The sequence below is a fragment of the Nanorana parkeri genome, unplaced genomic scaffold (genome assembly GCF_000935625.1).
Source record: "Nanorana parkeri isolate BGI_ZX_2015 unplaced genomic scaffold, ASM93562v1 scaffold69, whole genome shotgun sequence".
Taxonomy (NCBI): domain Eukaryota; kingdom Metazoa; phylum Chordata; class Amphibia; order Anura; family Dicroglossidae; genus Nanorana; species Nanorana parkeri.
The window spans coordinates 2,511,451-2,536,838 of NW_017306337.1; the positions used below are offsets into that span (position 1 = coordinate 2,511,451).

At 43.8% G+C, this 25,388-nt stretch overlaps 1 protein-coding gene across 1 annotated transcript; it reads right to left on the bottom strand.

Annotated features, from left to right (window-relative positions):
- Nucleotides 1-409: 409 nt before the first annotated feature.
- IQCG (IQ motif containing G) lies at nucleotides 410-23,315 on the bottom strand. The gene is made up of 10 exons (XM_018576527.1): nucleotides 23,282-23,315; nucleotides 18,873-19,020; nucleotides 16,390-16,637; nucleotides 13,445-13,573; nucleotides 12,350-12,431; nucleotides 8,539-8,700; nucleotides 8,034-8,108; nucleotides 5,376-5,507; nucleotides 766-867; nucleotides 410-535 (listed from the first exon to the last, which is right to left on the bottom strand). The coding sequence occupies exons 2-10, from the start codon at nucleotides 18,987-18,989 to the stop codon at nucleotides 410-412; spliced, it is 1,173 nt and encodes a 390-aa protein (XP_018432029.1). The 5' UTR covers nucleotides 18,990-19,020; nucleotides 23,282-23,315.
- Nucleotides 23,316-25,388: the final 2,073 nt, after the last annotated feature.

Sequence of the window (25,388 nt, forward strand, 5' to 3'; positions counted from 1 at the left end):
CCCAAAGAAAACATCTAAAAACTTTGGGCATGTGTAGTATACCTAGTCCTTCCTCCTTCCCTGCAGCTCTCTGGCTATGTACTGGCAGGATCCGTGGATGGAGAAAGTACAAGTCCTATCGGCCACGGCGGCAGAAGGCTTGCACTTCTCAATGGGATACAACACTTGTATTCCATTCACATTTCCTCCTGGTAGAGTTTCCCTTTTTAGGCACAGATTTTGACATAAAATGTTCTTTTTTTTTTTTTTTTTTTTTTAATTGGGGGTTATTGATGGTTCAAAGCAAAAGAGCTGCACAAGAAATGGGGTCAAGAGAAGCAGTTCAAACAAAGGGGATAGTTTATTCAAATGACCTCCAATATGAAATCACTGTTCAATGTTTCTTTTGTCTGATTCGTTTTATTTGAAGTTATTTCTTTTTTCCTCCCTTTTTTCCTTTGCCTTTTTTACCCTTTTCTTTGCCTTTCTTGCTTTTGGTTTTCTTGTAAGGGCCCAGGCATTTACGCACCATAATACCTTTCCACCAAGCTTGAATCTAAAAAAAAAAAAAAGAATAATCCTATCACTCACACTGCTATAACTTTTACATTGATCCATAACAAAGTAGCAATTTCTGGAACAGTTGTATATGCATGTAGACATTCCAGAATCATTTTCAAGAGAACTGCTTCGTTTTCATAGGTAGTACAATCCAGCAGAATACTGACCACAATAAAAAATGTATTCTTCTCTGTATAAAATAGGGGTGAATATTAGAATAATTACCTTGATGGCACTGGATAGTTCCATTTTTTCCTGTTTCTTCTGCTGCTCTGCTTTCTTCTTCTCCAGACGGTCTTCAATAATCACTTTCTCATACTCCTCATGCTGGAATGTGTAAAAAGATTTTCAGCTACATGTTGATGTGTTAAATGTAATAAACTTACTAAAGTTAGTAACGGAAAAATATTTTTTTATAACTATGATCAATAACACATTGCTTTTAGAATTCATTCTAATTGGAAGCATAACATTTCTGACAAGTGTGGAAGATCAATTCTACCCTTGGCAGACGAGGATACTACATGTGTATATACAATCTACCTCTACAAGTAGCATATTTGAGGCCAAAAACAGTGGATGTGAAAGTTTTATGCTTTAAGCATATCATCTAAATTGTAGTAATGGAGACAATTGCGTCGTAAAAGTGAATTTAAAAAACAAAAACAAATCGTGTTTCATTTTAACTGGGAGACATTGGAATCTAAGCTGGCATGGGGAAGAACCAGAGAGTATAGGTACTTCCTATATGCACTGTGCTAAGGAATTAACACCCTTACATCCCTTTTTAGTCTGTTACATATACAATTAAAAGTTGTTATATATATTAAAGCGGACCTTTTTCACGTAAAAATCAAATTCTACCAATACATCCCTCTATGGGTGATCATTAAGAATAACATAGACATGTCAGGTGTAAAATGCTTTGATTATGAAATGGTTACACTTGCAGAGCATTCACTTCCTGCTTTGAATGGACAAAATAACTTCAGTTTGCCAAAGCAATGCACACTGGGATTGCCTTGTCATCAGCAGAGTATTGCTGGGAAATCTCACGAGATCTCAGGGAAAGTCATTTTCCTCCCCTGAGATGATGTGCACGGTCAAATGTTCGAGTCACATGTGCCAGAAATCCAGGAAGTAAATGCAGAGCTAGTATCTGCCCTTAGTAGAAATGGCCACTGTCGGAAGACTGGGAAAGAAAAGAGAAATAAGGTATGCAAAGAATACAAAGCTGGCAATTATGTAGAAGTATGTGTTTGTTTGCTGTTTTTTTTTAAGATATGGGTAAAGGTCCACTTTAAGTGCAAAAAAAAAAATACCTGTTGATCTTGCTAGAAATCTTGTCAGCTAAAAATGTCCTATGCTCTCTGCCTTGTTATATTTTTCTGAGGACTACAGGATGCCCATCTATGTTATGGACAAGGGGAAGATTCCAGTAGTTCTGTTCAGTTTCTGTTGTTCTAATGCAATAGGGTAAGTAAGCATTGCCATACTAGGACACGAAGTTTGTTAGTCGCGGCATCGCCAGGTTAAAATAAAAATGAAAAAAGCCATCACATCAATGGACTTGTAAGCTGATATATTATGTTTTTTTTGTATGTCGGTTCAGATATGCTTTAGCACACATGCGCTGGATAGGGGGATTAATGCACATAAACTGCCGTTTAGATGCTGAGAGGTTGAAGAATATACACTGGGTACCGAAGGTAGGATACATGAGCTAGGGACTTGATGCATAGTGGTTAGCACACACATACGCCTAGAGCTTAAGGAGAAAACTTTGGGGATCGGGTGCTTGGGGGTTAATACACAGAGGCTATTGACGTCGCACCGAGGGCTTATCAGATATATGCAAAGAGGAAATGAGTGCTGTGGAGTTAACGCACACGAGGTGGGGACTGGTTATTAAGGGGTTAATAGTCATACACTGCAGATTAGTTAATAAGGGGTTAACATACATGCTCTTAAAGCTGATCACTGAGGGGGAAATGCACACACATTGCAGACAGGTCACAGAGGATTAATGCCCATAAGCTGGGGGTAGGTAACAGAGGGGTTAATGCTTATTGTGTGAGCGCTGATCACTGAGGGGTCTCTGCGCATAGTTTGCAGCGTGTTTTGCCCAGAGATGGGATTTACATGCAGTTTGCATGGAGGGACTGTGAGTACGACACAGTATCTGGAGGGGAAACTAGAGTTTGTGTGCTGGTAGAAGGATGCACGGGACTAATATGTGTTTGTATGTGCTGGAGGTGGGAGCTCACTGGGGAAAGACCAGTCTGTGAACAGGAGGTGTGATGTTATGGCTACAGCATGCTCTATTCAGATAAATTCAAGACTGGGGCAGACTCCCATGGTGACCATCACCTCAAGTATGATATTATTAAAAGTTTGTTCACACCATGTCTGTTGAGCTTGCAATGGGATTTTGATATTTACCCATATATTTCATACTAATCAGCATATACCCTTATTAATATAGTTAGGTTGCTGAAAGTTTTAGCCCTGCAGAGCATTTCATATATAATAGATACATTTTAGATAAATCCTCTACTTTCTTATTAGCAATGTATTGTAGAGAATAATGGAAAAGTAAAGTAATAGGTCCTGCATTTATATAGTGTACAATTATATAGTGGAAACATCATGTATACATATATAATGAGTTGTATGAATAAGCAACATATGGAACATTTAGCTTTTTGTGTCGTGGTAACTAGCGTTCATGTAGAACATTTAGGTCTTATAGGCCGAGGTAACAAGGGTTCAAAGACCTAACATGTTTGTTTTTTTATAATCTTGGCTTAAGGAAGAATAGGTCCAATGCTAAGACAACTGTCCTCTAACCTTGATGTGCGGGAGTCTTATCAAGAGAGAAAGACTAGGGCTGTGAAAATTAAAGATTAATTTCTCGATTAATCGTTAAACTTTTTGATCGATTAAAATTATTTTGATCGCTAATGAAAACACTCACCTCTCCGCCGGCTTCCGGGAGTCCCGACGGCGATCCGGTGACGTCACGGACATCGACGTCACCGGACTCCTCCCCCTTCCCCAAGTGCCTTCTTCGGCTAACGAAGGGAAGGGGGAGGAGTCCGGTGATATCTATGTCCGTGACGTCACCAGGACTCCTCCCCCCTTTGTTAGCCGACGGAGCCACTTGGGCCGGTGAGTTTGCCCAAGAAACTTTCTGCACGAGCGCCAGCCAAGGCATTGGCCTATACACATACAGCACAGCAATGAAGTAATAAAATGAACTAGGATCACACTAATCCAGCACGTTATTAATCTCACGTGCCCCACTCAAGCGGCGGCCATATTGAGTGGGGCACGTGGGATTAATAACGTGCTGGATTAGTGTGATCCTAGTTCATTGTATTACTTCATTGCTGTGCTGTATGTGTATAGGCCAATGTAGTTGGATCTGTATGTGCGTTATAATTAATCGAAATTAATCGATAAAAAAAAAGCGATTAATCGAACACGAAAATGTTAATCATTACCAGCCCTAAAAGAGACCCATCAAATGTTCTTTGCATAATCAAATATGAGTGCAGGGTGGCATTACTATCTGATTATTGGAGATAATTCAAGGTAACACAGATGGTTCTATTGTTCACATCCATATAAGAAAAGGGCCCGCGAGCCCATATTATTTTAATATGCCCGAATTGCTGCATGTTCCCAGCCGCCCAAATAAACCTGCTTCTTGAAGATCTGCCTGGTATCGATCCTCCATTTATTCTACTTCAAGCTGCAATTTTTTTTTTACTTTTTTTTGGGCACACCACCGCACATGTATGGTGTGAATTAGGCACATGGGAAAACAATTGTTTTCAATGTGTGCAGTTCACACCAAGCATTTTGGTGGCATGCAGAAAATCGCAAATCAACAGACCTGGTGTGAACAAGCCTTCAGCAACAGTCATTGCTGAGCCTGATGAAGGGGACCCTGAGTGGTGCCGAAGGCGCTAGTTCTGGTGACATGATGTTTCAATAAATGAACAATATGGACATCAACACTATTGGTGTGCTGGTGACATCCGTTTATCAAGCCCTAAAGGGACACGAGGGAATAATAGGGGCTGCCATTACTGAACTCTCAGACAATTCTAGTTCCCTGGCTTTCACTCTGATGCATTGACTTTAACGCTGTCTGAGTCGCTGACCTGGAACAAGTATAAACAGAAGGAGTTCTGATAATCATTTATAGCATGCTTGTTTGGAGATTGTGAATGAAACATACTGAAGTTTTAGCAGGAGGCCTGATATAGCAGCACCCATACATTTCTCATGACAAGGCCAATTCAAAGAAAAGGATGGATGATAGTTTTCACTAAGGGTAAAGCAGCCAGTGGGTTGGCAGCTAGCATTTTCAGAAGTTTGTCTCATGACAAATTTAAGTTTATAAATCATGAACACTGTGCCTGTGTAAAATGAAACCCATCATAAAATGGACCTAAAATCACATGTATAAAGGAAAGTATTTTTAAGTACAGATGTGTAAATGGACCCTTGCTGTTCTTTCGTTAGTCTTCAATTATTTTATGCTGAAATAGAAGAGACTTTTACCGTCATCTCATTATTGTCTTTTTACCTACAATTATTAAGTTTTTTTTGTACCTTATACATAGCAAAAAAACTATTTTATGTTTTAAAAAGAGAAGAATGAACTGGTATTGCCTAAGCCCGAGGCTTCTATGATTTATAGACACCAGGCTAGAAATAAAAAGGCATTTCCCTGTGGAATAAGCAAGTGATTGTGAATAGTACAAATGTGCATTGTATTTTATGACTGGTTCCAGGTCATATATACGACATCTTGCCCTTACTTGCTTGGCCAGATCCTGCAACAACGTGAGATCATTAACTCTGGCTGTCTTCAAAGCATTCAATTCAGCCTGCTTTTCGTCTGTGTCTTTGTCATACTTCTCCATCCAGTACTCCAGCTTCTCTTCCAATTCCTGTTTGACAGAAACTATACCATTATTGGTACTACAGAGAATGCTAAATGCATTCCAAGGCTTGGGTGCTTGCTGCCTTTTTCTAGTTATCCATACTGGTCAGATTGCAGCATGTATGAGTCCGGTATTCAAATTACATTTTTCAGGTGTTTTGGTTGAATGCACAAGGACACCAAAAAGATCACGCAAATTGCTTTACACAGATGAAAAATACAATGCGCTACATTCTGGAAACTTCCTGTAAGGTATAGCTACACATGTGAAGTTTGTCTTCGAATATCCAGTGTGAGTGTTTAAAACGCTTCTTAAAGTGACACTAAAATCAGGAGTTAAACCTTAAAAATGCGTTTAAGTACAGCCTACTCAGCTGTAGAGCTTTACATCATCCCTGAATTCATGGTGACACTGTCCTTCCTTCTGGAGGGTGGCTACTTTTCTTCTCAATGGTCACTGTGTGTTGTAAAGTAGTCACCGCTCCAAGCTTGCATCAGTGAAACTAAATGTAAACTAAACATGAGATTGTAGTCCATCATCCGAGTGAGCTTGAAATGGTGACTACTTTACAACACACACAGGGACCATGGGAACAAAATTATCCACCCTCCAGAAGGAAGGACAGTGTCAGCACCAATTCAGATGTGATTTGAGGATCTACAGCCGAGTGATACACAAATAGGTCTGTGAAGGTTCTGATTCATCCAGGTCATGGTATCTCTCTAAAAATAAGTCAAGGCAACTGGACTTGCTGTATTACAGCAAGTCCAGTTGCCTTGACTTATTTTTTAGAGATACACAAATAAGATACATTGTTGATTAATTCATTAGTTTACTGTCATGTTAATATACAAAAATCATGTACCCAACAGTAGTCCTGCCGATAATAATAGCATTGCTGCTTTTGATATGTGTACAGTTTGATCGACCCTTTCAACAGCTCTCCTTTTTGCTGTAGTTTTACAAAGATTGTCCCCTGTATGTAAGATTACTAATCCACTTTTGTTTTCAGCCGTTTGTCTAAATTCTATTTTAAATAAACCTATACAGGTTGTATTATACATGAATAGTCTGATTAGTTCAACAAGCAATGAAGACAATGGGATAAGGTTCAGCTTTTATTTGAGAGGCTGTGCTTTTCGGTTACTACTTAAGAGATATCAGGAGCTGCTGGATAATCTTTGCTTAAAGGAGAACTATGGGGTTAGGGCTTTTCCCCATAGTTCTCTTTAGGGTAATGGGAGGACACAAACTAGCGTCCTCCCGTCACCCTAAGCTCAGTATATTGCGAGCTGTAGCTCACGGTATACTGAGACGCCGCAGCTGAAGCGGATCCCGACAATTATGTCTGGATCCGCCTAGCGGCGCGAGTGAAAGCTGGCTCTGCCTATCTAGAGGCAGAGCCAGCTTTCACTCGCGCCGCTAGGCGGATCCAGACATAATTGTCGGGATCCGCTTCAGCTGCGGCGTCTCAGTATACCGTGAGCTACAGCTCGCAATATACTGAGCTTAGGGTGACGGGAGGACGCTAGTTTGTGTCCTCCCATTACCCTAAAGAGAACTATGGGGAAAAGCCCTAACCCCATAGTTCTCCTTTAAACTAAAATACAATCAGTGCATTATGAAGAATATACATTCGTGTGTGTGTTAAAATATATGTAGTCAGATTTCCTCTTAACTGCTTCAAGACAGCATGCAGATGGCACTTCAAAAATGATGCGTCTTCTTTACTTATTAAAGTGAATCAGTACAGGACTTTTACTGAACCATCATTGTCATCAGTGGCGGAACTACCGCCGGTGCGGGCGCCCGGGGCCTCAGGCTCTGGGGGGGCCCAGCAAGTTGCCGGCCGCCGGATCGTTATCCAGCGTGCGGCGGGCCCCTGGTCTCTCCGCCGGGAGTGTCGGATCATCCGTTCATCCGACACTCCCGGCCAGTGTTGTAGCAAGGGGGGGCCGGGGGGGACCGCTGACCTGCGGCATCAGACGCGGCTCTGTATTCAAGGCGATTGCTGTATGACTTACAACCAATCGCCTGCTGAGGACTACAAATCTCAGCAGTACTTTATACAGAAATGCTATTGTTATATAAAGTATTGCTGGGATGTGTAGTCCTCTATAGCCTGTGCCATTCTGTATTGCTGTAAATATTAGGGCTGCACCATATATTGGCCGAAAATGGCATTTTTGGCATAATGCCGAAAGTGCCATTTTTCTGCTGATACAGCGGTGCATCCGTGCTTTCTTTTTTTCCCCGCTGGACGCTGCTCCGTCTCCCAGCGGGGAGGAGAGAAAGTGACAGCCGACCAAGCGCTCCGGAAGGAGAGCGCTGTGTTTGTGGGGTTTTTTGGGGAGGGGGGGGGGCCCCAACAAAAAAATCTTGCATCAGGGCACTTTGTTCCTTAGCTCCGCCACTGATTGTCATACATCAGGCCACATGGCTATCATTGCACTCACAGGAAGACCTTGGCTAGAACACAGGGCTAACTGTCCTGTAAATCATTGTCATGGTGGAAACAAAAATATGACTCACTTGTTGGTGCTGCCTGAGGAAGTTTTCTATCTCCACATGAACTCTTATCTCCTCATCCATCTTTTCTTTCATTTTCTGGAAGCAGATGGCAGAATGTTTATTACAGTAGCTGAACGTTCAGTCAGAACATTTTATACATTCTATATGGCAAATACAGCAATATACTGTATATAGAAATATAAAGGACAATGAATGGCTGTCTGTCTGTCTGTCTGCTGATTGGTAATCTGTTGAGATGCTAGTTTAGTGTATAGTTTAATATAGGATGCTGCAGGATACATACACCCTACAACAGTGTTAAACAATTTTCCAATGAGAAAGCTAATGATTAAAGCCAATCTGTGTAGTTCCCATATTGTATCTCTGCATGAACAATGGATCTTTTTGAATGTTATGACATGGGCACATTAAACCCACTGGCTTATAATATAGGTTTACACTTATGTACCTACATTATGCTAGGGCCACAGCACACATGGATATTACCTGTCTGTACAATGCTCACCTGAATGTCCATCTGCAGGTCTGACTCTGATATACTACACTTTTTCTGTATCTGGGACACCTGAAGCTCCGTGTCCTTCTTCACATACTTGCCTTCCATGTTGGTTTTGGCTTTCATTTCTTGTAGCTGATCCTTGAGGTGAGCAATGAGTTCAATACGGCTCTGCGGAGATGAAACAGTCTGAGTTTCTAACAGAAAGTTTATTATTTAGAACAAATGATCGGTATTTATCCCTGAGGTTACTTGGCTGGAACAAGCATGTGAGGTTTGTTAGCACCTATATAGATGAGAACTGTCTGGATTGGATGACCATCAGCTCATGTTTATGGCCACGTTCAGTCTTAATTGGGCGTTTTGTCGCAACCAGTAATAGGCTAATACTACTCACAGACTTTAGAAAGACATTTGTAGCTTAGTATTGTTACATTGAGAAGAGATGAAAGTGTATCTAAAGCCATTTTTAGTGTTGGATAGAGTAGGGAAGGTTTAAACCTAGTCAGAGGTTTTTTTTCTTTTTATGGCTTCTGTTTTAGTTTGGGGATATTTCATCCAATCCTGTAGATGCAAAATCTATCCACACTCTTTGATAGTTGTCACTATAACACCATAACAAATGTCCCCAGTGGGAGACTTAACCTCACTTTCTGTTCTGGTGACAAATCAAAACATTGAATTTTCTCTTACTCCTGGTGATAATGGTCACTAGGACAAATAGAGAAGTCGAATTTCCCCAGCGAGGACAAAGAAAACCTGACAGAGGTTCTAACCTTTTCTAACTACCCAAAACTCCCAAGAAAAGTTTTGGCTTTAGGATCACTAAACAAATACATCATTGTAAGATGCAGTTATACTATTACCTTCCACATTGAATCATATCTTCCACTGCTGGAGTCTTCAGGATCAAAAACGTATTGGTGTGTGTTGGGTACCTGCTGAGAGCAGGCTGATGTGGTTTCCACCATACATCCCCCCCCCACTAGCTGGCTGCTATATTAATAGCGTTTTCCTGCAGCTCTGAAAGGACACAGGCATCCAACACACCTCCAAAGTATCGGATGTTGGAGAGAGCAACAATTCGATTTAATGGAGGTGGCAATGTTAACTATTATATTATACATTGCACTATATGTTTTTATATAAAAGATTTATTTGGCATCATAAATGTAAGATCAAAGTACAAAGATGATGGAAGTACATTAGGCACAACAGTGATCACAGCATGTGCAATCTATAAGAGGTATCTTATCCGCACTAATAAAAATCTGTCCAAATCCCTGGGATGATCGTCAGTTAGAAGGGGAAACTAATGAGCCAATATTTGAGAAGTGAAAAGGTGCAGTGGAGTGGATACGTGAGCTGTGTCCCATGTACGAGAAGAAGAGATGGTTAAAAGCAGAACTTTTATTAACCCTTGCAGTGGGGCTACCTGCTTGTTTTTGTCAAGGTTAAAAAAAAAATGATACTTCCCTGATCCTCCAAGCCGCATTGCTCTGACAGTGCTCCCTCCAGCCTCTCTCCTCAGCTGCAGAGATTTTATGCCCCTCAGCGTCCTCACATCTTATACACTATGTATAGAACATGATGACTCAGGGACCTTAGACTGCTGCAGTAGAGCGGAGCGATGTGGAAGAGACCGGTCTAAGAACCGCTCGGCGGATCAGGTGGTTGCCTCAGGCGGCATCTCATTGGGGGGTGGCCACAGTCTCCCAGGTTGCTAAGAGCTCTTAGCAACCTGTGATGCTTTATCTGTCATCCCGCCTAGCTCAATGACGTCACCAGTTGCCATTACCAGAGGGCCAAGCAAGTGAGTATAACTTTTTTTTTTACCTGGATGAAAGTGAGCAGTTAACCATTGCAATTCAGGGATATCTCCACTGCAAGTGTTAATACAATTTGTGCCTGGAGTTCTTCCTTAAATACATAATTTAAGAAGAGTGTTGAAGGCACTCCACATGGAGGTACAGTATATTGTTCAAACCTGTCGTAAAGCAAAACCGCCACTTCCTCCATATGTTCCAACTAATTACAATGAATCTTTTTTTTTTCTCTCAAATACATTTTTATTGAAGTTAACAGTGCAAGTATACACGTACAGTTTACATTGCCAACTGATGCCTGCAACACACAGGGCAACCATACATAAAAAACATGTATCACATGTGAAATGTAACAGTAGTGGAGGAACACAAGGTTGGCCTTTGGGAAGCAGCACAAAAACAGAGCACACCTCCAACTGTTTATAAGTTCCTGTCTTGGTATACCATGGCAGTAATCCACTGGACGGAGTTTGAAACATAGCTTGCGAGAGGAGCCCAGCATGTGTGGGGTTGGGCAGCAAAATAATGGTTCAGACATATACAGGTGAAACTCGAATAATTAGAATATCTTGCAAAAGTTCATTTATTTCACTAATGCAACTTAAAAGGTGAAAAATAGCTCGAGATTAATTGCGTAGACCGGCAATCTTGTGTTTAGGAAAGTGATACCACTGACAGTAAACACCACAACATGTGGGGAGACATGGGGGAAAAGAACATAGAGCGGTTAGGATCTGGAAAGAAGAGGAGAAGAAAGAGGAGGGTCTGGGTCGTACGCAGAGGTAGGGGGAGCACTCATCTGGGAGGACGTTTGGGGATTATCAGATGTTACATAGGCGGCGGGGGAAAGCTGGGTTGAAATATTTGTCAATCCAAGGAGACCAGATCGCTTCAAATTTGGGCATAGTATTGTAAAGTTGCGCGGTGCGTTTCTCATGAGCCATGATCCAGTGGATATGAGTAAACACATTTGAAATGCTAAGGGACTTTGTAAGCAATTCAGAGCTATCTCCTCTTAGCGGAAGTCAGAACGTGAAGGGAGAACAATTAATCTTTTTTAATGTGATATCAGTAAGAGATGGAAATATTTCTGTAAAAGATACAGTATGAAGTTCATTCTTCTAACTTACTGCAGTAAAAATGCTTACAGTCTGTCGGCAGACAAGGTTAACTACTGTGAAAGTGCTTATTACAGCATTGCTTATATACCACTAGTCCCGGCATTTCACTCCGCTTTAAGATGAGACAAGTTTAATATCTCACAAGGGAGAAGAATCTATATCATGTTCACATTTTATGACATTTATATACAAATCCTTCCTCCCTCTGTCCTTTAATCATGTTACCATGTATGGAAAAGACACAAGGCCGCCATCCTGTGAAATATCACTGCACAAAATACTGCACATTGTTTACTTCTAAGTGGACTCTCCGGAGAAGCAGAAGAGCCGGATGTCAGGCGTGTTTTATCACCATAACAGACAAAAGTGCGGATACTACAGTAGGGACATCTGAGATCAAATAAATCTAAACACAATTTCAGAACTACTGGCACCTTGCCATGAAAGCAATGAGTATGCTGTGTGTGTTACTTATCCCTATTGAGGGGCACAAGTATACTGTACGTAGTAGGGGAGCCAATGGCCATGTAATGATTTGAATTTGTGGCCAAGCTTTTAATGCTTGTTTCAATTTTATTTTCTAGTGTGCAAAAAACATGCAATTGAAAAAGTAGTGCAAGCTCTGGTCAAAAAAGGGGCACATGATAAAAGACAGATTTGCACATTAAAAAAAAAATGATCTAAGAGGCTAAAACTGTCGCAATTGCTTTGATAAATTCCCTCCAATGTGCCTACAGTGCACCATATTCACAATGCACCTTCATCACACACATGTGAACAGGGTCTTAATAACTGACCCTAGACATAATATATTGAAACGCATCAAACCGCTTCTAGGTCTAGCACACTAGAGCACTACGATGTTTGCATTACCTGCAGCTCCATTTTCTTCTCCTGTCTTACATCGTGCAGCTGCTTCTGCAATGCTTTGACCTTTTTTCTCCCTTCCTGTTCCCTGTGAAACAAGTCAATCAGAATTAACATAATAAAGCCAACATTCACACATTAGTCAAATTGTATAGAACATATAGAAAGAAACATGATTATACCCGTGTACATCCTTTGTACCCAGTGTAATATATAGGAGAATCTACTCTAAAGCTGGCCATTCACTGCTCTACCCGCGGGCTGAACAAAAAAAAATAGAGCAGATTTCTTCATCAACACTACGAGTGTGTCAATGGAGGAATCCCCGCTGTTTCTTTTGTATTCGGACACTGGCCACTGTCAGAATACCCGAACAGAGCCGGCAGCTCATTGGCTGCCGGCTCTGTTTCTTACGACCGACTCCTTCGATCAGCTGATCAAGGGATGCTGGCCAAAAGGGTGCCGACAGCGGCACTCACTGTGCAAATTATTTTCGCACAGTGTATGGTCACCATAACACTCATCCTATCCCTGATATTTGGTACACGATAGGGCAATTGACAAAGTCATTAAAGGGTAATTCCACTTTCTCAGGTGAATTTGGAAATGGAAATACCCCCTCCAATCTGGCCCCCTCTCCCCCTATTGCTATACTTACCTTTGGGCAACCACACCTTCCCCTCCGCCAATGCCAGGAATACTATACGTACCCTGTACTGCTGTGCAGCGCAGTCCTGCTCTCTGAATTTTGAATTTCGCTTGCAAAGGGCAAGCGCTCAAGTGCTTCTTAGTGCCAAGGGGGAGAGAGGGGCCAGATTGGAGGGGGTAATTCTATTTTCCCAAAGTCACCTGGGAAAGTGGAATTACCCTTTAGCGTTGGGGGTATAGGGACTAGGAAAGATGTGGATGAGGTCCCATTCCCCTCTAGTGGTGTGAAGCAACACTGCACCAATCTTGCATGCTTCAGTTCTAACATGGGCAGATGCCTGAAGGGAAAAAAATACAAGAAAAATGCTGTGATAAGTATTTTGAATACAATTGAGCACTAGTGCATCTGATTCTATAACCCGCCTCTAATTTTCACCAGTTTACAGAACTCACCTGTCTATTGTGTCGTAGAAATTCATTTTTTTCCCCTTTTCCAGAACTACGGCATGCTGGAGGCTCTGAAATGATCCCGTGGTTTCCAGCTCCTTTAGCATGTCTGTGATGACATCTGCTGCAAATTGCCTGTTTGGTAAAGAACAGTTATTAGAAGTAGACCATACTACTTTTCAAGAGTAACCCAAATAAAATCATTCAGTGAATGCTTGTGTAATCTAAACCCCAAAACGTAATATATTGCAGCTTACCAATCCTTAAAGAACAACTCCAGAATTTTTAAACATGAACCCTTGCTGTGGGGCTACAAAGGTGATAAGTGTAAACCGCTGTTAGTGTTTTTTTTTATTTTTTAAACTTCTTGCCTATATCTACTGCTTGCTAGCAGTAGATATAGGCAAAAAAAACGGAGGGTTTAGAACCCCTTTAAGTGCTCATTTTTCTCTAGGGACAAAAATAAAGCACAAATACTCCCCTGATCCTCGGTCCTGATGCAGTAAGTGCTCACCTCTCTCCCCCTCTGCTCTGGGTGTACCCCTCTCCTCTGGGTGTACTATGTCCCTCTGGGTCCTCTGATCTAATGGACCTGCATTAGAAGTAATGACATCATGGGTCTGGGTCTAGCAGCGAGGCGGGATCGAGGATCAGGTGCGTATTTTTTATTTGTTTTTGCCCCTAGACAAAATGAGCACTTAACCCTTTCCGTGCTGGGGTAGCCCCATTGCAAGGGTTATTTAATTTTTATACATTTTTTATTTAACAAGTTTTTGTAAAGTTAACAATAACAGAGAAAGGAAACAAATCAAACAGTGGGATATTCAACATGGGAACATAACCAAGGCATAGAGACAAAGTAACAAAACAGTAACAATTATGTATTGTCCAGAAGGACAAGTAAAAATCCCGGGAGCAGCATTCACAGGAATAGAAGAAAAGCAGAAGAGCAAAGAAAGAAAGAAAGAAAGAAAGGGAGAGGGGAAAAAAAAGGAGGGAGAAAGGGGGGGTAATCACAGTATTCATAGTGCATCCCATAAGCAAAGACGCTCAGCAAGCATCATATTCAAGGAAAGTAATAAACTCAAGCCAATAAAACCAAGTTTTGGAAAATTTTGCAGACGTGTGTTTAATGGTACTAATAAGATCTTCCATTGATCCTATCAAACCACTGATTCACGGTGGGGGGAATCAGACTTCTTCCACATGGCAGGAATACACGCTCTGGCGGCATTCACCAGGTGCTGAACCACAGAGCGCTGGTAGGTATGCAGGGGAATGTCGTTATGATGCAAAAGAAAGAAGGTCGGGTCCTTAGGGATAGTATATTCTGTAAACTTTTGAGTAACACTATGGACCAGAGTCCGAAAGTGTTCCAGTGCAGACCAGAAGATGTGCAAAATATCACCTAGAGATGCCCACAACCCCAACAGGTTTCGGGGACCTGAGGAAAAATGGAGTGCAATACGTGGGACGTTCTGTACCAGCTGGTTAGTATTTTGTACCCCGATTCCTGATATTTGTTGCTCATGGACGATTTGTAGGAAAGAATAAGGAGCTTGGTTCGTTCCTCTGGTGTAAATTGTACATGCAGATCACCTTCCGAACTGGTAAGAAACGGACGGGGAGAGCTCTCATCATCCCGTAGCAAGGACTTTGAGCAGATGGACATGACGTGCCTGATAGGGCCCTTTCATAGACATTCTTGTTCAAAAGAAGTCAAAGGACGCTCAAAGCAGGAAGCATCTGGAAGGGAATGTAGAAAATGGGATAAGGGTCGGGTCTGTGGAGAGGCCAATGAGACTTGGTAATAAAATCCAAAGCGCAGAATTTCCCCAAGCATCGTAGTGCACAAAAGATGCAGTCCCAGAAACCCGGGGGGTTCCCCAGGAGAGGCATCAGGGGAGACAGAAGAACCGAGCAGAGTCGGCTCTTTGCAAACACGGAGCCAAACACAGTAGCAGCCACAGTAGGATGAGGGCACATAGTAGAGGTCAAAGGATGGGAACACCATGGTAGAGCAGATAGAGGAATCGATAAAAAGGACTTCCATGGAAATCCATTGTTTGAACTCTGAGTGCCTACACCACTCCAAGACTCTAGCGAGATGTACGGCCCAATGTTAAAAAGTCACATCTGGTAGAGCCCCAGGATATTTAGCCCTACGGAGAAGGGAATGGCGAACCCCTGAAGGTTTATTAGCCCACACAAAGGAGTTCAGAAGGGACTGAAGGGATTAAGGAAGGATGCAAGAGCTCATTATTAAAAATCCTGGAGTTCTTCTTTAAATGTGCAGTCTTCGTTTGTTTTCTTTCCTTTTTATACAACTTTCCGATTCCAAATGGAGCAGGACTTGCAGAAGGCCTTTGGAAAGGGACTGCAGTTTTATTTTAGTGCCTAGTAAGACTTCCATGGGTAAAAGGTTCAAAATACCTGGCCTGCATAATCACATGCTTGGGTTTAGGTGTTCCCAAAATGTCTTATTATTCTTATTACAGAATATAGCAAGTGACCTTTTCTAATCATGTCATACCAAAATAATACAGAGGTATCATTCCTGCCTAGATTTCCAAGTTAGATTAGTCTAGGTACATTCATTTATTGAAAAGGATATTTTGTGACATTATACTGACTTTTTGTTTTTTCGCCGGGTCATTAGACACATGTCCTCCATGTTACCATAACTGTATAATTCAAATGGCCTGGTAACCCACCAATAACAAGCGATCTCACACCATCTCAGCACTCCAGCTGTGGTAAAAATACAAATCCCATGCCACCTTTGCCTCTAGGAGTCATGCCTGTAACTGTCAGTCTTGCAGTGCCTCATGGGACTTGTGGTTCCACAACAGCTGGAGGGCCGCAGTTGCCCACCTCTGTGCTAGAGAATAATGAACTAATTGATTTCCTATTTTGTTTTATTTGTTTATAATAATGATAATGATGCTTACCTGTCCGCCTGCACTTTCTTCAAGTTGTCGGCTGTTAACGGGCTTTGCTTTACTGCTTTAGTAAACTGCTCATTGCTCATCTTAAGCGTTTGACTTGTTTCATGCACCTGGTCCTTCAGATCCAGCAACTTGTTTGACAAAGGAGGGGGTGTAAACCGAAGACCAGAGTGCGAGCCAACCAGCTCCTCAAACCTTCCCTCCAGCTGTCTCTGTGCCTTCAGAATTGTGCCAATTTCATTTCCAACCATCTGAAGTCAGACAATACAAATAATGAATAGAACTGTATCGGTTCCAGTTTTACTGAAATAGGGGGGAAAAGTATTATTCCATACAAAGTGAATTACAGAAGAACACTGCAAAGGTTGGGTTAGGTGGTTCCTCAAACACCTCTAGACTCATCCACAATGCACTTCCTGGAAACAGCATACTGTATAATAATGATGTGTAATGGTGATCATGGACACCTGCAGATATGTACATGAACTCTTCACTACTTAGGTTTTAGGTCTAAGCTCCAGGGAAGCATATACAAAACACAGGTGAAACATCTGTATTACTTGCCACGTGTAAATCTTTCCAGCAAGTTCTCTATTCCTGACACCCCGTCTAGAATCCATTGCCAGGTTTTTACGATTTACTTTTCTCCACAGCAAACCAGTGATCCCGACTAAATGGATAGTGTAGTAGCAGCAGCTTAGCAATGATGTCATCTCTGTGCTGCCAATTTTTAGATTCACAGTATTCTCCGGTTCAGGAATGGCAAGCTGTTCTTAGGGTTCATGCACACCGGTTGCTGAGCCTGTAAAACACCAATTCTAGTATATTTCTCCCTGCCAGAGAATCACATCACATCGCAGGCTAGTAGAAGTCATGTGGGTGGCTGTAGAGCCGCCCCGATAACTTGTAGTTGACAAGCTGCACAGGCATTGCAGGAAGTACTTCCTGGTGGAAGCTGTGTGAGCAGCCCCAGGCGGGCCTCCCTGCTGTCCCTAGAGGCGCCCAGGCCCAGTAGAGGAGGGCGGGCTGTACCCCCCCTATCGCAGCCCTATATGCAAGCACTGGTATACAGCCACGTATTCATACGACTGTAAATCCCAGGATGCAGGTTTGCTGTGTCCAGGGACATACATCTGTGCACATATGCAGCTGTACGTAGGTACAAGCACACAGCCATTGGTTTTATAGGAGGCTGTACACTAGACATGTACATTTTGTTTCCTTCCAAATGGATATTTGTAAGAATTTCATAAAATTTGGATATTTACAAATTTGAACGAGTCTGAATGTGAACGAATCAGAATGGTCTGATACCGAAAATTCGGTTCCGTCCGAATTTCTTTCAAAGCAAAACTAAATCGGACATGTGACTGTTCTCTGGCCAATCAGATGGGGTTTTTTGGCTGTCGGGGGTTGCATTACAGGCATGGTCATGTGACTTTGTTCTAAAGCAATAATTCGGACGGAATCGAAATCCAAATACCAAAACAAATCAAATTTTGGATCCGAAAAACGAAAGAAAAAAAAAAATCAGATTTTTTTGCGGGGGTTACATGTCTACTGTACACAGCAACGGGTGCAGGGGCCCTTAAACAGCTCTCCCAGTCTGAGGTTTTACATAAATACAGGCAGTTCAAGAATTGGTGATAAAGCTTCAGTGGAGACAAATTTTTCCCATGATAGCTCTTACAGGAGTGAATTTCCCTTCCTAGGGGTAGATTTCCTCTCACTTCCTGTTGTCTCAAGGACAGGAAGTGAAATTAAATCTTTCTAATGAGGATACAGACAGCAGTAAAAACCTCACAGTAACAAGGAAGAAGAGGTGGGCACCCCTCGTCTGCACTTCTAACAAGAACCAACTTCCTATAATGTATGTACATTACTATGAACCAGACCCAAAAAGGCGGGCACTCCTCGTCGGCACGAACGCGGTAGAATTACAACTACTGGAACGCCGCGCGGTACACTTTGGCTGCAGCCTGGGACCCCCCTGCTGTGCAGCAATAGCCCCCATTTGGAAGTAGGAGTCGTTTGTAACTCGGGGACTTCCTGTATAAAAACGGACAGATTTAACCACCCGCGTCAGTGTTGAATGGTTTGTCTCAATCCTCTCTCTGCCGCTATTGCTGGACAGCTTGGCCTGTTAAATGAAGCTGAAAAATAGACTCACTGCCGGATCACAAAGTGAAAATAAAGGAACTAATGCCTCCATCACATTTATGGATCAGTAACCTGAATATATGACAGTTTTATTTCAGCTAAAGTCACAGTAGAGCTTGTGTTGCCTGCAGTTCTTTCCAATAAAAGGATATTCTTCTGTGGTCCTGTCCGCTGCTCAGTGAGGAATTTGCATGCTTTGATTTTCAATGTCAAACAATTACTGGCACAAGAAATCTCTTGTATGAGCTCTGTCCTTAGAAAGTAATAGATCAGTGCTACACAATAGCTTTTCTGACATAGTAATGAAAGTCAGTGTTGCCACTTACGTCACTTTGGCCACGGTAGGAGACAGGCATGATTAAGCCTAGAATGGAGAGCTGATCCAAACTGTCCTCCAGCACTGTGCACACCCGCAGCACATCCATCATTGGTAGAGACATCATCTGCTGGCTCTATGGGCAGTGTTCCAGGCTTCTATGACGAGATAATAATAACATACATACTTTACAATTCTCATGTGATATGTACACATCTCTTTGGGGCTCATAAAGGAGGGCGGATATGGCCGTCCACTCTCCATTGTACACTGCATACCACAGCCCACCCATTCATAAAAACTGGGCTCTGGTGCGTAGCTGGTGAAGTCCTACAGGCTTCTCTCTTCTCCATGGAGCTGATAGAGCTGTCTGATTGGAGGAGAGCCTTGTGTTATTGTGCTACCTAGGACCATAGCTGGAGAAGTGCAATTCATATTTATAAATGTGCATTGTTTTAAAGAACCAGTATGGTTGCAATGTGGTCACTGATGCTTTTTTAAATGAGCCTCTTTGCGCTCATATTATAATTTTAGTCAGAATTCAGATCATTAAAACATAGTGAAACATCTGCCCCCCTTATCTACACCATATTATTACTTAAAGATAAAGCTCTAATGACATTTTATAATAAATCGGCTAAAAACATTTAATGTGCAGCCAAAAGATATATTCTAACACTCTTACATTTGTAAGGTGGCAAATCGATCCTTACGGTGAGTCCAAAGAGCTGTCCACCAGTAACAAGTTACAGACAAGGAGTCTTACTGTCTGTGTGGAAGCAGTAGTATCTCTGCAGAGGTCCTTCCTGAGAAAGAGCTAGAGCCCCTCAAGCAGCAAGAGCATCACTAGGGTTGCCACCTGTCCAGGATTCACCCGGACAGTCCGGGTTTTGAATGCTGTGTCCGGGTTTCATGGCAGCAGGAACCCGGACACATGATGTCAGGCAGACAGTGGCAACCAAAATTAAGATAACGGCTACTGGCCCCCACTGAAAATGGTCTCAACTGTGATATTTACATATGAATAAGCCGCCACTCATTCTCCCAAAAAACTCTGCGTGTCGCTAGAGTGTTCGGGTTTCGCTTACAGAAAAGGTGGCAACCCTAAGCGTCACCCGGAGGTAAAGCAGATCTTCATTACAAAAACGACTTTGCCTCATTATATTACTAATGTAGAGAAACTGCCCTTATTATTATTATAGCTTGGCCCGCTCCCTGCCTCCATCCTTGTCTAGGTGATAATGGTGTCCCAGCTCCCGGGATATGCACATCACACATCCCAGGAGGTTTCAGCTTCTGCATGCACAGCACTGGTGGAGGGCAGATCAGGCAGCCTGTCATCAGGGGGAGGCTGGAAGAACCCAGGAGACAGCCACCTCTTGATGACAGAAGAAAGCAAGATGGCAGCGCAGGATATGGCATGGAGCAGCGGAGAGGTGGGTCACCACAGATCAGTCAGTGTGAGTATGTGAACTTAGGAGAACCCGGTGGAAAAGGTAAGAGGCCCCCATTCACATAATAGGGTCACGTTTGTGTGCTTGCTTCCCATCAGGGGCATCCCGAGGCCAGGTATCACTCAGAGCAGAGACCAGGTGACACCCCATCGTGACATCATTGCGCATGCACGTGACATCACACGCGTGCACGATGACCTCATTGCGGATGCGCGGTCATCTAATTGACGCTTGCCGACGGCCATCTTAGTGATGGACGCCGGCAGAGAGAGAGGAGGGGACGTTCACCCGGCGGGATGAGGTCATCCCACCGGGTCCCTGTGACGACACGGTGATCAGTTTATAAGATAAATGTGTATTGGTGTTGGGTTATGTTTGAGTGCGTTATTCTGTGTGACCTGGTTATGGAAAGACTATCAGCACCATCCCTCGTTATCTCCCATTGTTCTCTGAGGGAGCTCAGAACAATGACATTCTGGCCAGGCTCCTGCTATGGCTGTCTGGAGTTCGTTAGCAGGTGGACACCTGTGGTGTTGAGCAGACCGATGGTCTGGGAGGGGAGGGTGGATGTGATGGGATTATATTCTAATTTCATCACTTGCTGTATATAAGTTTGTGCAGTTGCTCAATAAATCAGAGTTTGTTTACCCTACACTCAAGCCTTGGCTAGTGACTGGGGAAACTGGGAGCTACAGATCAGCGGGTTCCAATATCTCCTCAGCAAGGAAGAAGACAGCGGCGGACATACTCATCCTGAGTACGGGGGTCCGTCACAGTCCCCTCCTCTCTTCTGACACTGACGGGCTCTCGGTCCATGACTGAGTGCCTGACTTTTTAGAGGTGGGTGACACCAAAATGACAGTCAGTCATTTTGGTGTCACCCCTCTAATGGTGTCACCCCCCGGTGCGGGCCGCACCCCCTTGTGACGCCACTGCTTCCCATGTTTGGTGCGCGTCCCCATTGGTTTCAATGGGTTCCTGCATGTGCGCTAAACGTGGGAAAGTAGTGCATGTAACAAATTTTGTGTCATGCATTCTGCGTTTATTTCCCTCGTGTGAGAACACATGGGAAAAAAACTCAGAACATTGCATTTCCTCGACCACGTTTGCCAAGCCATTACCTGGTAATGGCACTGCAAACGCGTTCCGTGTTTGGTGCGCGTTTTGTGAAATTTTCGACACATTTCATGTGCGCTCACGATATGCTACGGTGTGAACGGGGACTTAAAGGAGAACTATGAGATGAGTGATTTCCACTCACCTCATAGTTCTAGCCGACCTGTGACAATGAGACTGTCACAGGTCGGCTCAGTAGATCGGGAGGTGAGCGAACACATACCAGGTTCGCTCACCTCTCGATCCTGTCACGGCTCTCTGCCGCGACAGGGGGAGGGCTGGATTCCCCTCTCCCCGCACCGATCTGCCAGCGCTGACTGGTGGATCGGACGGGGGAGGGGGCGGGTACAGCTGGCTCTGCCTCTAGATAGGCAGAGCCAGCTGTCACTCACGCAGCTGGGCGGATCCCGTCATCTACGTCGGGATCCGCTCCGGCTGCGGCGTCTCAGTATACCGCGAGCTGAGCTGTAGCTCGTGGTATACCGAGCTTAGGGTGATGGGAGAACGCTAGTTTGTGTCCTCCCGTTACCCTAAGGAGAACTATGGGGAAAAACACTGACCCCCATAGTTCTCCTTTAAAGGAGAACTACTCATCCTCATAGTTAGAGCCGACCTGTGACAAAGAAGCTGTTGTCGGGGGGTGAGCATACAGTAAACATGCTGCCAATCCGCTCACTTCTCGATAGTCTCCCTGCAGTGAGCGGTGACTGTCAGTCACTGCTCCCCGCAAAGATTCCCCCCTCCCCTCTCCGATCCTCAAGCCCTGTGTGGAGGAACAGACGGGCAGGGGGCGGGCACAGCTGGCTCTGCCTCTAGATAGGCAGAGCCCGCTGTCAATCACGCAGCTGAGTGGATCACAACAGTATTGTCGGGATCCATCCCTGCTGTGGCGCTCTCTGTTGATCGTTGGCGATAGCTCGCTATATACTGAGCTTTGGGTCACGGAAGGACGCTAGTATATGTCCTCCCTTGACCCTAAAAAGAACTATGGGGAAAAACACTTACAGACAGCAATAAAAACTCAACAGGAGTCCTAAGAATTTCACATTCTATGCGAGACTAAAAAACACACGGGGGGGGGGAGGTTTATCAAAACTGGAGAAAACAGAATCTGGAGCAGTTGCCCATGGGAACCAATCAGCTTCTCTCTTCAGTTTGCTCAGGTAAGATTTGAAAATGAAAGAGAGAAGCTGATTGGCTGCAGTGCAAATCTGCTCCACATTTTGTCTGCTCCAGTTGTGATAAATTCCCCACACACTGTATGTCAAACACATTGCCCCTTAGGCCCCATTCACACTGAGCGGATTGCCGCGCGATTACGCGCACTTTTGCCACGCGATATCGCGAGAAGTCGCCGGCCAATGATTTTCAATGGAGCTGTCTTAATGTACAGCTCCATGTCGCGCCTGCAGGACCCTTTTTTCGGCTGATGTCGCACGATTTTTCTATTTTTTAATGCAGCCGGACGGTGAAGGTGGCCCTACCGTCGCTGGAACGTCGCGCTTTCCCAGCCGCGCGGATCCGCTCCTAAAGCTATGTCGCTCAGTGTGAATGGGGCCTTAGTCACTATGGGGCTGATTCACAACTACTAAGGCTTATTGATTGTGAATTAGCCCCATTGCAGACAATGGGGGGAACTTATCAAAAGTGGAGCAGACAGAATCTGGAGCAGTTGCCCATAGCAACCAATCAGCATCTCTCTTCAGTTTGCTTAGGTAAGATTTGAAAATGAGAAGCTGACTGTTTGCAGTGCAAATCTGCTCCAGTTTTGATAAAATTGCCCCAATATGCGTTCTACAAGAGATGTAGCATGGCTCCCCAGTTATGGTTTTTGCTGCCCGCCCCTCACCCTCCATTCTCTACGGTACATACGGTGCTTACTCACATCTGAACGCTGACCGGCACGCTTTAGGACAACAGCGTCGTTCGGTGTCCATGGATACAAGGCTCCGCCCCTGGGGCCCTCCGAATAGTTTTGACACCTAAACGCCTATTTTATAACACGTAATTATTCCTCCATTTTTATTCACTGCAATAATTGCTTTCCCGTAAAACTGCTGCAATATCTATGCCCAGTTCTTCTTTCCTTCACTGTGCACATTTCGCACAGGCAGTGACTAGGACACCCCGCGCGCAGGACGTTTCTAATTTCCCAGCGTGCACCGCTTTGGCCTTTCCTTTTCCTCCATCTTGGAATCCGGTGCGGGTGAGCTGAAAATACTTCTGTTTCTATGGAGGAATTTCGTGGTTTATAGCTAGAAGATTCATATAATATCGACAGAGACTCGGGGCAACTCATCTGAGCCACCGATAAAGGAGGATGTGCGAGCTTTATGTGGCGGGATGGCTGAGATAATAGGAGGATTGTAGGTCCCGGGGTTCGGCTGACATGTCACTTCGTAGTGTTCGCGCCGGCTTGTTGGTGTAGCGCGGTGTGTGGGGACGGCTGTACGGTGTGCGGGTTGGGTCAGTCTGTGAGTTTGGGACATGTGGCACTTTCCGCTGCTCATGGAATCTTTCTGTCAGTCTTCTGAGTGTTAGCACGACCAAGAAAGCTTGCAGACGTTTGTTCCTGTATGATTTGTATTTATATAGCAGTTATTTCTTCATATTAAAGTGAGTGTAAATATTCACTGTACATGTGTGTTACATGGCACCACTAACACAAATGTGCCATAGGAGATCTGTGTACAATGTATGACTCGAAGTGGAACTCCAGGAGGATCTTTTTGCCTTTGCCACAAGTTATGAGATGTTACCTCTAATGCTGACTCTCTCATGTCTGATTGGTTACTGTACAAATCTTATCAGATCCTAAAAGCAGCATTCTAATGCCATGCAACTGACACTTCTGGTGCTGGGATCGCATTATTCACCCTTATTACAGGATACAAGGCATTCTGTGACTGGAGGGATCCTGTCTCCCCTTGTCCATTAAGGCTCTATTCACACCTGAATGGCTATACAGCCGAATACGTGCGGAGCGGATCGAAACAGAATATAATGCACTTGAATGTGCATCAGACCATTGCGGGGATCGCGTGGCACCCGAAATAGTACAAGTGCGATAATCCGGCGGATTCTGCGCGTTTGCGAGTATTTAATACAAGCGGCATCCGTGCAGATTTAAAAATGTTAGCAGTTTAGTTCCGTGTGGGACGTGAATGGAGCCTTACAGAATGCCTTGCGCCATGTGAAAAGAAAACAATGATTGGTTGCGCAGCAACCAATCAGCTTCTCACTTTCATTTTCAAGTCTTAACTCAACAAACTGAAGAGAGAAGCTGGTTGCCATGGGCAACTGCTCCAGATTCTGTCTCCTCCAGTTTTGATAAATTCCCCTCATGGTGTTTTGTGTGTCTGAGAAGAGAGGGAATGGTGGGTGAATGCTGGAGAGCCAGGGCTGTCAGTCACAGCTCTGGATGAAGAGCCCAACACTAGAAATCCCATGATTTTCAATGGCGCCTGTTCACACCTGAGCAGAAAACCGCCAAACGTGAGCTACTTTTGGGCAGATAAAAGTGTGTTTTTGCCCCATAGACTTTAATGGAAATGCCCGTAAGACAGAAGCGTGTTGCTCATTTTCGTGAGCGGTTTTTGTGTTCTTCCATTGCCCACAATGTTTCATAAGCTGCCAGTCAAAACGTGCGTCTTCATGTTCAGTCGTAAAAACGCAAATCAAAATATGCACAGCATGCAAATAACCGCATGCTGCTCATGCACGTACAAATGCTCAGAACGGCGGTGCCTAGGTGTCAGCACGCGATAAAACAATTAAGGTTTGTACAATAATCAGCAGCCAGCTGGTCATAGGATAGTCAGCATTGGGGATAGGCCACGGGTGCGACCCGTACCCAAGTTGTTTTTCAATGGGCAAACAATTTGGCCAGTTCACCCGCCAAACCTCCCTCTATACCCTAACAACCAATGGCCCTGTGCGGCCACCACCATTGGTTC